At 46.1% G+C, this 13657-nt stretch overlaps 2 protein-coding genes and 1 pseudogene across 3 annotated transcripts in view; 1 reads left to right on the forward strand and 2 right to left on the reverse strand.

Moving 5' to 3' along the window:
• Positions 1–13657, forward strand: part of LOC139280647 (carboxypeptidase M-like) — a 71950-nt gene that overhangs the window by 31326 nt on the left and 26967 nt on the right. The window contains exons 5-6 of the mRNA XM_070900233.1: positions 8296–8480; positions 10639–10806. Coding sequence (XP_070756334.1) covers positions 8296–8480; positions 10639–10806 — 353 coding nt within the window. The remainder of the gene's footprint in view (positions 1–8295; positions 8481–10638; positions 10807–13657) is intronic.
• The window catches only part of LOC139280645 (E3 ubiquitin-protein ligase Mdm2-like), a 111624-nt gene that overhangs the window by 19603 nt on the left and 78364 nt on the right, over positions 1–13657 (reverse strand). The gene's annotated exons all lie outside the window — the stretch shown is intronic.
• Positions 8987–9224, reverse strand: LOC139226045 (U2 spliceosomal RNA; annotated as a pseudogene).

Raw genomic sequence — 13657 nt, forward strand, 5'->3', positions numbered from 1 at the left:
CGCATTGAAGCACAGAGCCTTCAGGCTTGTCTTTTTAACACACCTTTAGAATTTTGCTGTAATGTGGCCCTTTTTGTCTTTTGCCTTGGGTTTCTCTGCCGTCTACTTTTACTATTCTCCTTTTTATCTTTTGGTTCTGACTCCATTTTATTTCTCTCTGTCTCCCTGCCTAGGTTCCCATCCCCCTGCCATATTAGTTTAACTCCTCCCAAACACCACTAGCAAACACTCCGCCGAGGACATTGGTTCCGGTCCTGCCCAGGTGCAGACCGTCCAGTTTGTACTGGTCCCACCTCCCCCAGAAATGGTTCCAATGCCCCAGGAATTTGAATCCCTCCCTTCTGCACCACTGTTCAAGCCACGTATTCATCTGAGCTATCCTGCGATTCCTACTCTGACTAGCACGTGACACTGGTCGCAATCCTGAGATTACTACTTTTGAGTTCCTACTTTTTAATTTAACTCCTAGCTCCCTAAATTCATCTCGTAGGACCTCATCCCGTTTTTTACCTATATGCACCATGACAACTGGCTGTTCACCCTCCCTTTTCAGAATGTCCTGCACCCACTCCGAGACATCCTTGACCCTTGCACCATGGAGGCAACATACCATCCTGGAGTCTCAGTTGCGGCCGCAGACACGCCTATCTATTCCCCTTACAATTGAATCCCGTCTCACTATCACTCTCCCACTCTTTTTCCTGCTCCCCTATGCAGCAGAGCCAGCCACGGTGCCATGAACTTGGCCATGAGCCCTCCGTCGCTTCACTGCTCCCAACTGCCACTCTTGGCTGCCCACGGGTCCTCTCGGCTACAGGCCCACTGCTCGCGGCCCCAGGGTGGGGGGAGGGGGGGGGGAGAAAGAGAGTCAGGAGTCGGTGAGAGGGGGAGAAAAGATAGTCGGGAGCTGGGAAGAGTCAGGAGTCTTGGGGGGGGGGGGGGGGGGAAGAAGAGAAGAGGGCCATAGCTTGAGTGGGCGAAGAGAGTCGGAGCCTCAGGTCCTGCTTCTCGGCACTAGATGGAAGGAATAATTCAAGGCCAGGAGGAAGAAGAGGCAGAGCTTGACATGGGGCGGGCAAAAGTGCAGTACGGGCAATGAAGTGGAGGGGGGTTTGGCAGACGCATATCTGTCGCAAAAAGTGCAGTACAAATAGTTACGTTGCTTTCTTATACCTTTCTTCGATGTACAATCATCACATTCCTTGTTGATGGCTGTCTGAGCTTTGCCGTGTTCTGTTGATGATGCCGAGAGCATGCAGAAACGAAGCGCAGGCAGCGGAAAGAGTGAGCGACAATCCAGCCCCACCCTCCCCTTCCCTCAACAACTATCTATCCCATCTGTGACAGGGACTGCGGTTCCTCTATTGGACTGTTCAGCACCTAAGAACTCATTTTAAGAATGGAAGCAAGTCTTCCTCAATTCCGAGGGACTGCCTATGATGATGATGCAGACATCATAGGCAGTCCCTCGGAATCGAGGAGGATTTGCTTCCACTCTCAAAGTGAGTTCTTTGATGGCTGAACAGTCCGATATGATAGCCACAGACCCTGTTACAGGTGGGACAGACATTCATCGAGGGAGGGGTTGGTGGGGCCGGTTTGCCGCGCGCTCCTTCCGCTGCCTGCGCTTGGACTCTTCATGCTCTTTGCGTTGAGACTCGAAGAGCTCAACACCCTCCCGGATGGACTTTCTCCACCTCGGGCTGTCTTCGGTCAGGGTCTGCCAGGTGTCAGTGGTGATGTCACACTTTACCATGGAGGCTTTGAGGGTGTCCTTATAACGTTTCCGCTGTCCTCCTTTGGCTCGTTTCATCGCTCCAACCCTCTTCTCAATCTTCCTAGTCACCATGCTCCACCTCACAATCAACAAGCTCCCCGCTGGAGTGGAACTAAACTACAGAACCAGTGGGAAGCTGTTTAACCTACGCCGCCTCCAGGCCAGATCCAAGATCACCCCACCTCTGTCGTTGAGCTGCAGTATGCGGACGACGCCTGCGTCTGCGCACATTCAGAGGCTCAACTCCAGGATATAGTCAATGTATTCACTGAGGCATATGAAAGCATGGGCCTTATGCTTAACATCCGTAAGACAAAGGTCCTCCACAAGCCTGTCACCGCCGCACAGCACTGCCCTCCAATCATAAAGATCCATGGTGTGGCCCAGGACAACATGGACCATTTCCCATATCTCATAGAAACATAGAAAATAGGTGCAGGAGTAGGCCATTCGGCCCTTCTAGCCTGCACCGCCATTCAATGAGTTCATGGCTGAACATGCAACTTCAGTACCCCATTCCTGCTTTCTCGCCATACCCCTTGATCCCCCTAGTAGTAAGGACTTCATCTAACTCCTTTTTGAATATATTTAGTGAATTGACCTCAACAACTTTCTGTGGTAGAGAATTCCACAGGTTCACCACTCTCTGGGTGAAGAAGTTTCTCCTCATCTCGGTCCTAAATGGCTTACCCCTCATCCTTAGACTGTGTCCCCTGGTTCTGGACTTCCCCAACATTGGGAACATTCTTCCTGCATCTAACCTGTCTAAACCCATCAGAATTTTAAACGTTTCTATGAGGTCCCCTCTCATTCTTCTGAATTCCAGTGAATACAAGCCCAGTTGATCCAGTCTTTCTTGATAGGTCAGTCCCGCCATCCCGGGAATCAGTCTGGTGAACCTTCGCTGCACTCCCTCAATAGCAAGAATGTCCTTCCTCAGGTTAGGAGACCAAAACTGTACACAATACTCCAGGTGTGGCCTCACCAAGGCCCTGTACAACTGTAGCAACACCTCCCTGCCCCTGTACTCAAATCCCCTCGCTATGAAGGCCAACATGCCATTTGCTTTCTTAACCGCCTGCTGCACCTGCATGCCAACCTTCAATGACTGATGTACCATGACACCCAGGTCTCGTTGCACCTTCCCTTTTCCTAATCTGTCACCATTCAGATAATAGTCTGTCTCTCTGTTTTTACCACCAAAGTGGATAACCTCACATTTATCCACATTATACTTCATTTGCCATGCATTTGCCCACTCACCTAACCTATCCAAGTCGCTCTGCAGCCTCGTAGCATCCTCCTCGCAGCTCACACTTTCACCCAACTTAGTGTCATCCGCAAATTTGGAGATACTACATTTAATCCCCTCGTCTAAATCATTAATGTACAGTGTAAACAGCTGGGGCCCCAGCACAGAACCTTGCGGTACCCCACTAGTCACTGCCTGCCATTCTGAAAAGTCCCCATTTACTCCTACTCTTTACTTCCTGTCTGACAACCAGTTCTCAATCCATGTCAGCACACTACCCCCAATCCCATGTGCTTTAACTTTGCATATTAATCTCTTGTGTGGGACCTTGTCGAAAGCCTTCTGAAAATCCAAATATACCACATCAACTGGTTCTCCCTTGTCCACTCTACTGGAAACATCCTCAAAAAATTCCAGAAGATTTGTCAAGCATGATCTCGGGAGCCTCCCATCAACAAAGGCAGACATTGATGCGGAGATTGAGCATCGCCTCCAGTGCGCCAGCGCATCCTTCGGCCTTCTGAGGAAAAGTGTGTTTGAAGACCAGGCCCTCAAATCTACCTTGAAGCTCATGGTCTACAGGCCTGTAATAATACCCGCCCTCCTGTATGGATCTGAGGCATGGACGATGTATAGAATGCACCTCAAGTTGCTGGAGATATATCACCAACGATGTCTCCGCAAGATCCTGCAAATCCCCTGGGAGGACAAGCACACCAACATCAGTGTCCTCGACCAGGCTAACATCCCCAGTATTGAAGCACTGACCACTCTCAATCAGCTTCGCTGGGCAGGCCACATAGTTCGCATGCCAGATACGAGACTCCCTAAGCAAATGCTTTATGTGGAGCTCCTTCATGGTAAACTGCCAATGATGATGATCTATTGATGATTGAATTAACGTGTTCCAATCTGTTCCCACTTTCTCTGTCTTTTGTGACTATCTTCCAGTCAAGGAGCATTAACCAGCAAGCATAATTACAGTAGCCATTTTCATAAGTTCATTAACAAATCTGACACTAAAGACAAGGTCTCTGTACAGAGCCATTTACAGAAACTGGTATCTGTGTTTCACAGGAACGAAGCCATTAACTATCGAACACAATTACAATGGTCGGACTCCGTGAAACTATAAACATGTCTGGCTTCAAAGACAAGGCCTTTGTTTGAAGCCATCAGAAAACTTGGTGTCTGTTTTTCAGGAAAGAAGCAATCCCAGAAGCTGGTATCTGTGTTTTACAGGAAAGAAGCCTTTAACAGAGGTGGCTTCTGTGACTATTGGTTTCTGTGGAAATATTAACCCTTTACACTGGCTAGATGATTGACTATTAGAAATGGCAGACATGGCATGTAGGAGAACATAAGAACATAAGAAATAGGAGCAGGAGTAGGCCATTTGGCCCTTCGAGCCTGCTCCGCCATTTAATAAGGTCATGGCTAATCTGATCTTGGGCCCAGCTCCACTACCCTGCCCGCTCCCCATAACCCTTCACTCCCTTATCACTCAAAAATCTGTTTATCTCCATCTTAAATATATTCAATGACCCAGCCTCCACAGCTCTCTGGGGCAGATAATTCTACAGATTTACAACCCTCCTCGAGAAGAAATTCCTCCTCACCTCAGTTCTAAATGGGCGGCTCCTTATTCTGAAACTATGCCCCCTAGTTCTAGATAGTCCCACGAGAGGAAACATCCCCTCTTCATCTACCTTGTCGAGCCCCCTCAGTAGCTTATGTTTCTAAACTCCAATGCGTATAGGCCCAACCTGCTCAATCTTTCTTCATAAGTCAATCCTTCATCTCAGGAATCAACCTATTGAACCTTTTCTGAACTGACTCCAATGCAAGTATATCCTTCCTTAAATAAGGAGACCAAAACTGTAAGCAGTACTCTCGGTGTGGCTTCATCGCAGTTAAGGCCACCCACGGTCCAAACTCCCAAGGCCCCACCCCACTGCTGGCCAAGAACAGGGAAACACTCATCAAAGGACACCGAGGTAGTCAGGGTCTGCTCGAAGGAGCACTTCGAAGACCTCCTCAATCGAGACTCTGCCTTTGACTCGAGTTTTTTGACTCCATCCCACAGTACGCTACCCGCCACCACCTCAGTAAAACCTCAAAAGCTGTCTTGTGGCCTTTTCTACCTCGTGCAGTTAAGAATAACAAGGTTACGGGAGCAGATGGAATCCCTGCTGAGGCACTAAAGTATGGCAGAGAGGCACTGTTGGCGCGAATACCTGACCTCATCTCTCTCATCTGGATGGAGGAGAGCATGCCGGGAGATCTCAGAGATGCAATGATTGTGACCATCTTTAAAAAAGGGGACAAGTCCGACTGCGACAACTACAGAGGAATCTCCCTATCAGCCACTGGGAAAGTTGTCGCTAGTTGTCACAGTGCAGATTTCGTCCCCTATGGGGCATAATGGACATGATTTTTGCAGCGTGACAGCTGCAGGAAAAATGCAGGAAACAGCGCCAGCCCTTATACATGGCCGCCTTCGACCTCACAAAGGCCTTTGACACCATCAACTGCGAGGGTCTATGGAGGGTCCTCCTCCAATGCCCCCAAAAGTTCGTCAACATCCTCTGCCTGCTCCACGACGACATGCAGGTTGTGATCCTTACCAACGGATCCATTACAGATCCAATCCACGTCCGGACCGGGGTCAAACAGGGCTGCGTCATCGCCCCAACCCTCTTCTCAATCTTCCTCGCTGTCATGCTCCACCTCACAGTCAACAAGCTCCCCGCTGGAGTGGAACTAAACTACAGAACCAGTGGGAACCTGTTCAACCTTCGCCGTCTCCAGGCCAGGTCCAAGACCACCCCAACCACTGTCGTCAAGCTACAGTACGCGGACAACGCCTGCGTCTGCGGACATAGAGGCTGAACTCCAGGATATAGTCGACGTATTTTACCGAGGCGTACGAAAACATGGGCCTTACGCTAAACATCCTTAAGACAAATGTCCTCCACCAGTCTGTCCTCGCCGCACAGCACTGCATCCCAGTCATCAAGATCCACAGTGCGGCCCTGGACAACGTGGACCATTTCCCATACCTCGGAAGCCTCTTATCAACAAGAGCAAACATTGATGACGAGGAGATTCAACACCATCTCCAGTGTGCCAGTGCAGTCTTCGGCCACCATTGGAAAAGAGTGTTCGAAGACCAGGCCCTCAGATCTGCCACCAAGCTCATGGTCTACAGGACTGTAGTAATACCCGCCCTTCTATATGGCTCAGAAACATGGACCATGTCGACACCTCAAGTCGCTGGAGAAATACCACCAACGATGTCTCTAAGATCCTACAAATCCCCTGGGAGGATAGACGCACCAACATTAGCGTCCTCGACCAGGCCAACATACCCAGCATTGAAGCACTGACCACACTTAATCAGCTCCGCTGGGCAGGCCACATTGTCCGAATGCCAGACACGAGACTCCCAAAGCAAGCGCTCTAATCGGAACTCCTTCACGGCAAATGAGCCAAAGGTGGGCAGAGGAAACTTTACAAGGACACCCTTAAAGCCTCCCTGATAAAGTGCAACATCCCCACCGACACCTGGGAGTCCCTGGCCAAAGACCGCCCTAAGTGGAGAAAGTGCATCCGGGAGGGTGCTGAGTACCTTGAGTCTCATCGCCGAGAGCATGCAGAAATCAAGCACAGGCAGTGGAAAGAGCGTGCGGCAAATCTGTCCCACCCTCCCTTGCCCTCAACGACTATCTGTCCCACCTTGACAGGGACCGTGGCTCTCGTATTGGACTGTTCAGCCACCTAGGGATTCTTTTTAAGAGTGGAAGCAAGTCTTCCTCGATTCTGAGCGACTGCCTATGATGATGAGATGTGGCCTCAACAATACTCTGTGCAGTTGTAGTAGGACTTCCCTGCTTTTATACTCCACCCCCCTTGCAATAAAGGACAACATTCCATTTGCGTTCCTGATTACTTGCTGTATCTGCAAACTAACTTTTTGTGTTTCATGCACAAGGACCCCCAGGTCACTCTGTACTGCAACATTTTGTAATTTTTCTCCATTTAAAAAATAATTTGCTTTTTTATTTTTCCTGCCAAGTAGATAACATCACACTTTCCCATATTATACTCCATCTGCAAAATGTTTGCCCACTCTCTTAGCCTATCTCTGTCCTTTTGCAGGTTTTTTGTGTCCTCTTCACAACTTGCTTTCCCACCCATCTTTGTATCATCAGCAACTTGGCTACATTGCACTCAGTCCCTTCATCCAATTCATTAATATAGATTGTAAATAGTTGAGGTCCCAGCACCAATCCCTGTGGCACCGAGTTACTGTTTGCCAACCGGAAAATGACCCATTTATCCCAAGACTCTGTTTTCTGTGAGTTAGCCAATCCTCTATCCATGCTAATATATTACCCCCAACCCCGTGAGCTCTATTTTTGTGCAGTAACCTTTTATATGGCACCTTATCAAATGCCTTCTGTTAATCTAAATACACCACATCCACTGGTTCCCCCTACTCATTACATCCTGAAAGAACTCCAGCAAATTTGTCATACATGATTTCCCTTTTATAAAGCCATGCTGACTCTGCTTGACTCATAAAATACTAATCTATCAAATGCAATATGAAGAAAAAAGTTGTAAAGTGTTTTTGGGTCGCTCTTGGGCATCCAGTCACAACCGTACATGGTTTCCAGCCTATTCAGCTTATCTCCTCTACTCAGCCTAAATATCTCTGACCTTCTGACAGCCTGACCTCAGAATATCTGCTGTGCCAGACCGGATTTGAGGATTTAAAAATGAACAAATAAGTTTCAGAAGAATAAAGAATGTGTGTGACAAGCTTATAGCAGGAAGATAAAGACCGAGACAAATACAGAGAGTGACTCCCATTGAATGCCAGACATGCAGAGTGGAAGATGTACAACAAGAGAAGGACAGAGTAACTAACACAAAAATGAGATAGGAGGAATGAAAAAGACTTGGACAAATACAGCGATAACGAGTGTCTTCGAGGAAAATACACAGAATTAGAAAGCGAGACAAGTAGAAACACACTTGCATGAGGAAAGACACATATTTTTGTCCTTGAACAAAGTCATAAGGAACATTCCTATATTGCAACAGCATTGTAGTTATTTTAACAAAAAACATAACTTGTTGAAATGATAAAGAACTTGGAAATATTATTTGATCCTACAATGGGTACAATTTGTCCAGAAGAAATCAATCTTGTTGTATTTAACAGAAGGTTGCTGCTAACTTTTGTTCCCCTCCTCAGATACAATAAAGCAGGCATCGACCTGAATAGAAACTTCCCTGATGCCTTTGAAAAGAACACATTACCATTACAACCGGAAACCTTGGCCGTAATGAACTGGATTATGAATGAAAACTTTGTTCTGTCCATCAGTTTGCATGGAGGAGCTGTTGTAGCCAGCTACCCATATGACAACAAACAAAACGGTAATGCAGCTGAAATATATTTGCCTTTTTTTTTAAAAATGCGTTTGCTGTCCAGTAATTGATATTTTGTTGATCTAAATACAGCGGTAGATAATATTCCTTTGAACACGGTTTATTCTTTTTAAGGGAGAAGTGGTAATCAATGTTTTGTGATATGGCTTGCCGTATTCCAGCTCACTACAGGGTCCAGTACTTGAAATGTCAACACATTTGGATATTAATATATACACTTAAAATCTGTTATAAATTATACTATTACTTTTCCTTGCGATGGTAAATATGCATAAATTTGAGAATTATTCGACTTTTTATAAATATTTAAAATTGATTCCACATCTCTTTGTAATTAATTCTCGGGATGTGGGTGTTGCTGGAAAAAACACCATTAATTTTTTTTTATATTCGTAGCCAATCTTTCCAATTCTTTGTCAAATCACAAACGCCAGAGGTCACCTTGCACACATCAAGGATCACTCTGCGCCAATGCTCTTAGCCAAAAGGCCGAGAGCCACTGCACCGTTCCTGGATGTACTGCAATACCAGGTTCGTGCCATGGAGGTGGATGGGTCAGGCCCCCCACACACCTCCGTGGAGGTGGATGGGTCAATCCACCCCACCCACCTTCTATTTCCAAAAAGCATAGGAGAACCACCTTCCTGATCCAGGGAGAACCACTTTGGGGTCATGGTTACTCCCCTGTCAGGTCAGTTACGCATGATCTTAGCCAAAAGGCCGAGAAGCGATCTTACCATTAATTGCCCATTCCTAACTACTGAGTGGCTCCGAGTCACTTCACAGGTCAGTTAAAAGCTAAACATTAGTGTGGGACTAGTCACATTTAGGTCCAAATTAGTGAACTATAGTTTAAAAAAAAAATGTTAACAGCTTTATGGGCACATTTATTGATTTCCCCCCCCCCTCCCCACATTTTTAAAACTGTATTCAGATTCTCAAACTACCATGGTAGGATTTGCATTTGCATTCCCTGGATTCTCTTGGGTTCAGACCTCTGGATTACTAGTGCAGTAACATAGCCATCACAGGTACAGTAGTGCTGTGGTTATGATTTAAACAACTAGAATGGTGTACATAAAGGACGCAGCTGGTCAAGAATGATTCTAGCTGTGGATGTTGTAGATTGGCACTTTTGTTTAAAAGATATAGGGCTAGAATTTCCAGTGTTTCACCGCCCGGTTTCTCAGCGGTTATGGCCATTTTGGGCAAGAACCGGATCAGTGAAAAATTCCCCACACCGGCGGTTTCGAAGTATCGCTGGGGAGCGGACCGCCAGCGTGCACCGTCCACATCACGCTGGCGCGATCTTTGGCTGAACGGGGACCCGTAGGCAAATATATTAATAAATGTTTTATCCGCAGTAGGTAACTAGGTCTGCAAGAAAAAGGTAAGTGATTGGTTTTTTTTACGATTTATTTTCAACATCTGCTGGGGTGATTTAATTTAAGTGTCTTGGGAATGTTTTTAAGATTTTTTGGTTAGGTTTTTTGAAAAATTTTTATTCTTTTTTTGGTGTTCGGTCCAACCAGCAGCCTCGGTGTAAATTTTTTATAAATGTTTTAATTTTTCGCCCATTTTCTTTCGGCACCGCCCAATCTAGCCGAAATTGCACTTTTCCACCCTGATTGGGGGTGCAAGGCCCATATTTTTCGCTGGGCGGATTTTAAAAATTCTTTTCGGGAAGTTTTCGCCAGCGATAATCTTCACAGCCTTAGCGTTTTTTTGGGGCGGCAATCGGGCGCTGGCGGACTGATAGGAAATTCTAGCCCCATGGAAACAGAGTTCTGCCAGCCATTCAATAGGAGGAGCAGATTTGCCATTAAGCCAAAACCTGGAAAGTGAAACAAGATGACTATCTCACACTTATATAAAAAAAATAGAAGAGTGAAGAGTCACTGTTCTACTAGGTTCTGTCCCTGTACTGCCAGATTCAAAACTGAACTTTGCCTCTCTGCTGTCTCGATTAAGAGATATTGAGATGTGCTTTAAAACTTTTGTAAATCCATCTTGTGTATGCACATTTTCAATTTGGAAATTATGCATTATGCTTGTAACCTAATTGCTTAATTTCACATATCAATGGGCATTTTTGATGTCAATTCAGCTTCACTACTAAACTTGAGTTTATGTCTCTCCACAAAAGCCACACAGTTGCCAAGCTACAGCAAATGTCCCGATGATGATGTCTTCATCTATCTTGCAAAGAACTATTCTAATAGCCATTTAAGCATGTCCTATGGAGATGAATGTGAATTGATATCACCTTTCAAGGATGGAATTACCAATGGAGCTAACTGGTATCCTTTTGCAGGTAAACCTTGTATTACTAATCATTTTATTTTGAATTGCCTTTACCTCCTAACCTGAAATAAATGTGAAGAAGAATTGTTAACATGCAGGTTTGTATGCAGTGAGATTTTGTCATTGAAGAAAGGGTCAACATTCCTGTCCTCTTTTAATACCTTGTAGATCTCTTGAAGATTATCCTGAAACAAGTCAAATTTTGTAATCCAGTCCAATCTTGTTTGACACTGTGGGATAGAAATTCAATATTGTTTGATTTTTTTGGGGTGAGTGGCATAAGACCACAGTCATAAATTTAGCAGTGGGAAGGCTCAAACCCAATTTGCCCTTAAAAGTTAGGGCCGATTTTCAAGGCCTTAAATTGATCAGGGCCTTTTTAGGCAGCCCTAGTGGCTGCCTGAAATTAGTGCAGGCCTCATTTCAATATGGAATTGAGGGTCCAGTGCCCATTTCAGGACCCATTCATGAAATTCATCTGCCCAGAGCAAAGCAGGCACCAGACAGCATTATCTGGACTACAAGCAGTCTAACTAGTGGTCCTTAAAGTGACCGCTGGAGACTGCCACCAAAATATAAGTTTTTTTTTTCATACTTGCCTTCCGGCTCCACAGCACTACTCTAGGCAACTGCCATGCTCCTATGTTCCATACCTAACATTTTGCTGACACTTGTAAAAAGCTCCCCATTGGACCATCAGATGCAATGGAGGGAGCCTTTGGCTAAGTAGTAGCATTCCCACCTCAGAGTCTAAAGGTGCAGGGTTCAAACTCTGCTCCAAATAGCCCTGGTGAGTGGAGCTCCTGCTCTGAATACAGGATTAATATCGAGCAGGATACTCCCGTCCCGTGGGTGTGGATAGCCCCCTTCCTTATTGTATGAATTGTGGAATCTCATAAAACCCTCACCCTGGAAAGGACTAACCACTCTATTGATTAACTGGTATGAACATAAGAAATAGAATCAGGAGTAGGCCATTTGGCCCCTCGAGCCTGCTCTGCCATTCAATAAGATCATGGCTGATCTGATCATGGACTCAGCTCCACTTCCCTGCCCACTCCCCATAAACCTTTACTCCCTTATCGCTCAAAGATCTGTCTATCTCCACCTTAAATATATTCAATGACCCAGCCTCCACAGCTCTCTGGAGCAGAGAATTCAATAGATTTACAACCCTCAGAAGAAATGTCTCCTCATCTCAGTTTTAAATGGGCAGCCCCTTATTCTGAGACTATGTCCCCTAATTTTAGTTTCCCCTATGAGTGGAAATATCCTCTCCGCATCCATCTTGTTGAGCCCCCTCATTATCTAATGTTCCAATAAGATCACCTCTCATTCTTCTGACTCCAATGTGTATAGGCCCAACCTACCTTCATAAGTCAACCCCGTCATCTCCAGAATCAACCTAGTGAACCTTCTCTGAACAGCCTCCATTGCAAGTATATCCTTCCTTAAATATGGAGACCAAAACTAGACGCAGTATTCTAGGTGTAGCCTCACCAATACCCTGTACAGTTGTAGCAGGACTTCTCTGCTTTTATACTCTATCCCCTTAGCAATAAAGGCCAACATTCCATTTGCCTTCCTGATTACTTTCTGTACTTGAATACTAATTTTGTGTGTTTCATGCACAAGGACCCCCAGGTCCCTCTGTACTGCAGCACTTCGCAATTTTTCTCCATTTAAATTATAATTTGCTTTTCTATTTTTTTCTGCCAAAGTGGATAACCTCACATTTTCCCACATTATATTCCATCTGCCAATTTTTTGCCCACTCACTAAGCCTGTCTGTATCCCTTTGCAGATTTTGTGTGTCCTCCTCACAATTTGCTTTCCCACCCATCTTTGTATCAGCAAACCTGGCTACATTATACTCTGTCCCTTCATTCAAGTCATTAATATAGATTGTAAATAACTGAGGATCCAGCACTGATTCCTGTGGCACCCCACTAGTAACTGTTTTCCGACCAGAAAATGACCCATTTATCCTGACTCTGATTTCCGTTAGATGGTCTCATCTGTTGCGTCGAGTGTTGGGGCATACGCACTGATGACTGTGGCGCACTGGTTCCGGCTAGGGTGAGCTGGAGTCATGAGACATTCACTTATCTGCAGGGGGAGTCTCTGAGATGGCCCATCAGCTCATTCTTGGATGGCAAAGCCAACTCCATGGAATTGGCGTTCTTCTTCTGGTTTGCCTTTCCAGAAGAAGGTGTAACCACCATCTTGTTCTTTGAGCTGGCCTTCCCTTGCCCGCCGGGTCTCATTTAAGGCGACGATGTCGACATCTAAGTCGAAGCGTCTGACTTCCCGGGCAATGATAGCAGTGCGACGTTCCAGTCTGTCGCTGTTGGGGTTGTCCATGAGGGTCCTGACATTCCAAGTCCTGAACCTCATTTTGAAGGGTGGAAGATGCCGGTGTGCGAGTTCTTTTAACATGGGGTGGCCGTTGCACACCAGCTACCACACGGACTTAGCAGAGCAAGGTCTTGGTCCAGTGGCAAGGGGGTCCAAGACCAGGCTCTATACTCCAGCCTCGAACAATCCATGTCCCAAGTCCCTACGGACAACAAACTGATCCTCCTTGGTGACTTCAACGCCAGAGTCGGTAAGGATATAGACCTCTGGAGAGGCATGATTGGCAGAGAGGGGGTAGGGAAAACCAACTCCAGCAGTAACCTGCTCCTGACAAAATGCCTAGAACATGACCTTGTCATCATTAATACTTTGTTCCGTCAGAGGGACAAGTACAAAGCATCAAGGCAACACCCTCGCTCCAAGCATTGACATCTGCTCGACTAAGTCATCGTCCGAGCAAGGGACCGCAAGAACGTGCACATCAGTCACACCATGACAGGAAC

The sequence above is a fragment of the Pristiophorus japonicus genome, chromosome 15 (genome assembly GCF_044704955.1).
Source record: "Pristiophorus japonicus isolate sPriJap1 chromosome 15, sPriJap1.hap1, whole genome shotgun sequence".
In the NCBI taxonomy this organism is placed as follows: domain Eukaryota; kingdom Metazoa; phylum Chordata; class Chondrichthyes; family Pristiophoridae; genus Pristiophorus; species Pristiophorus japonicus.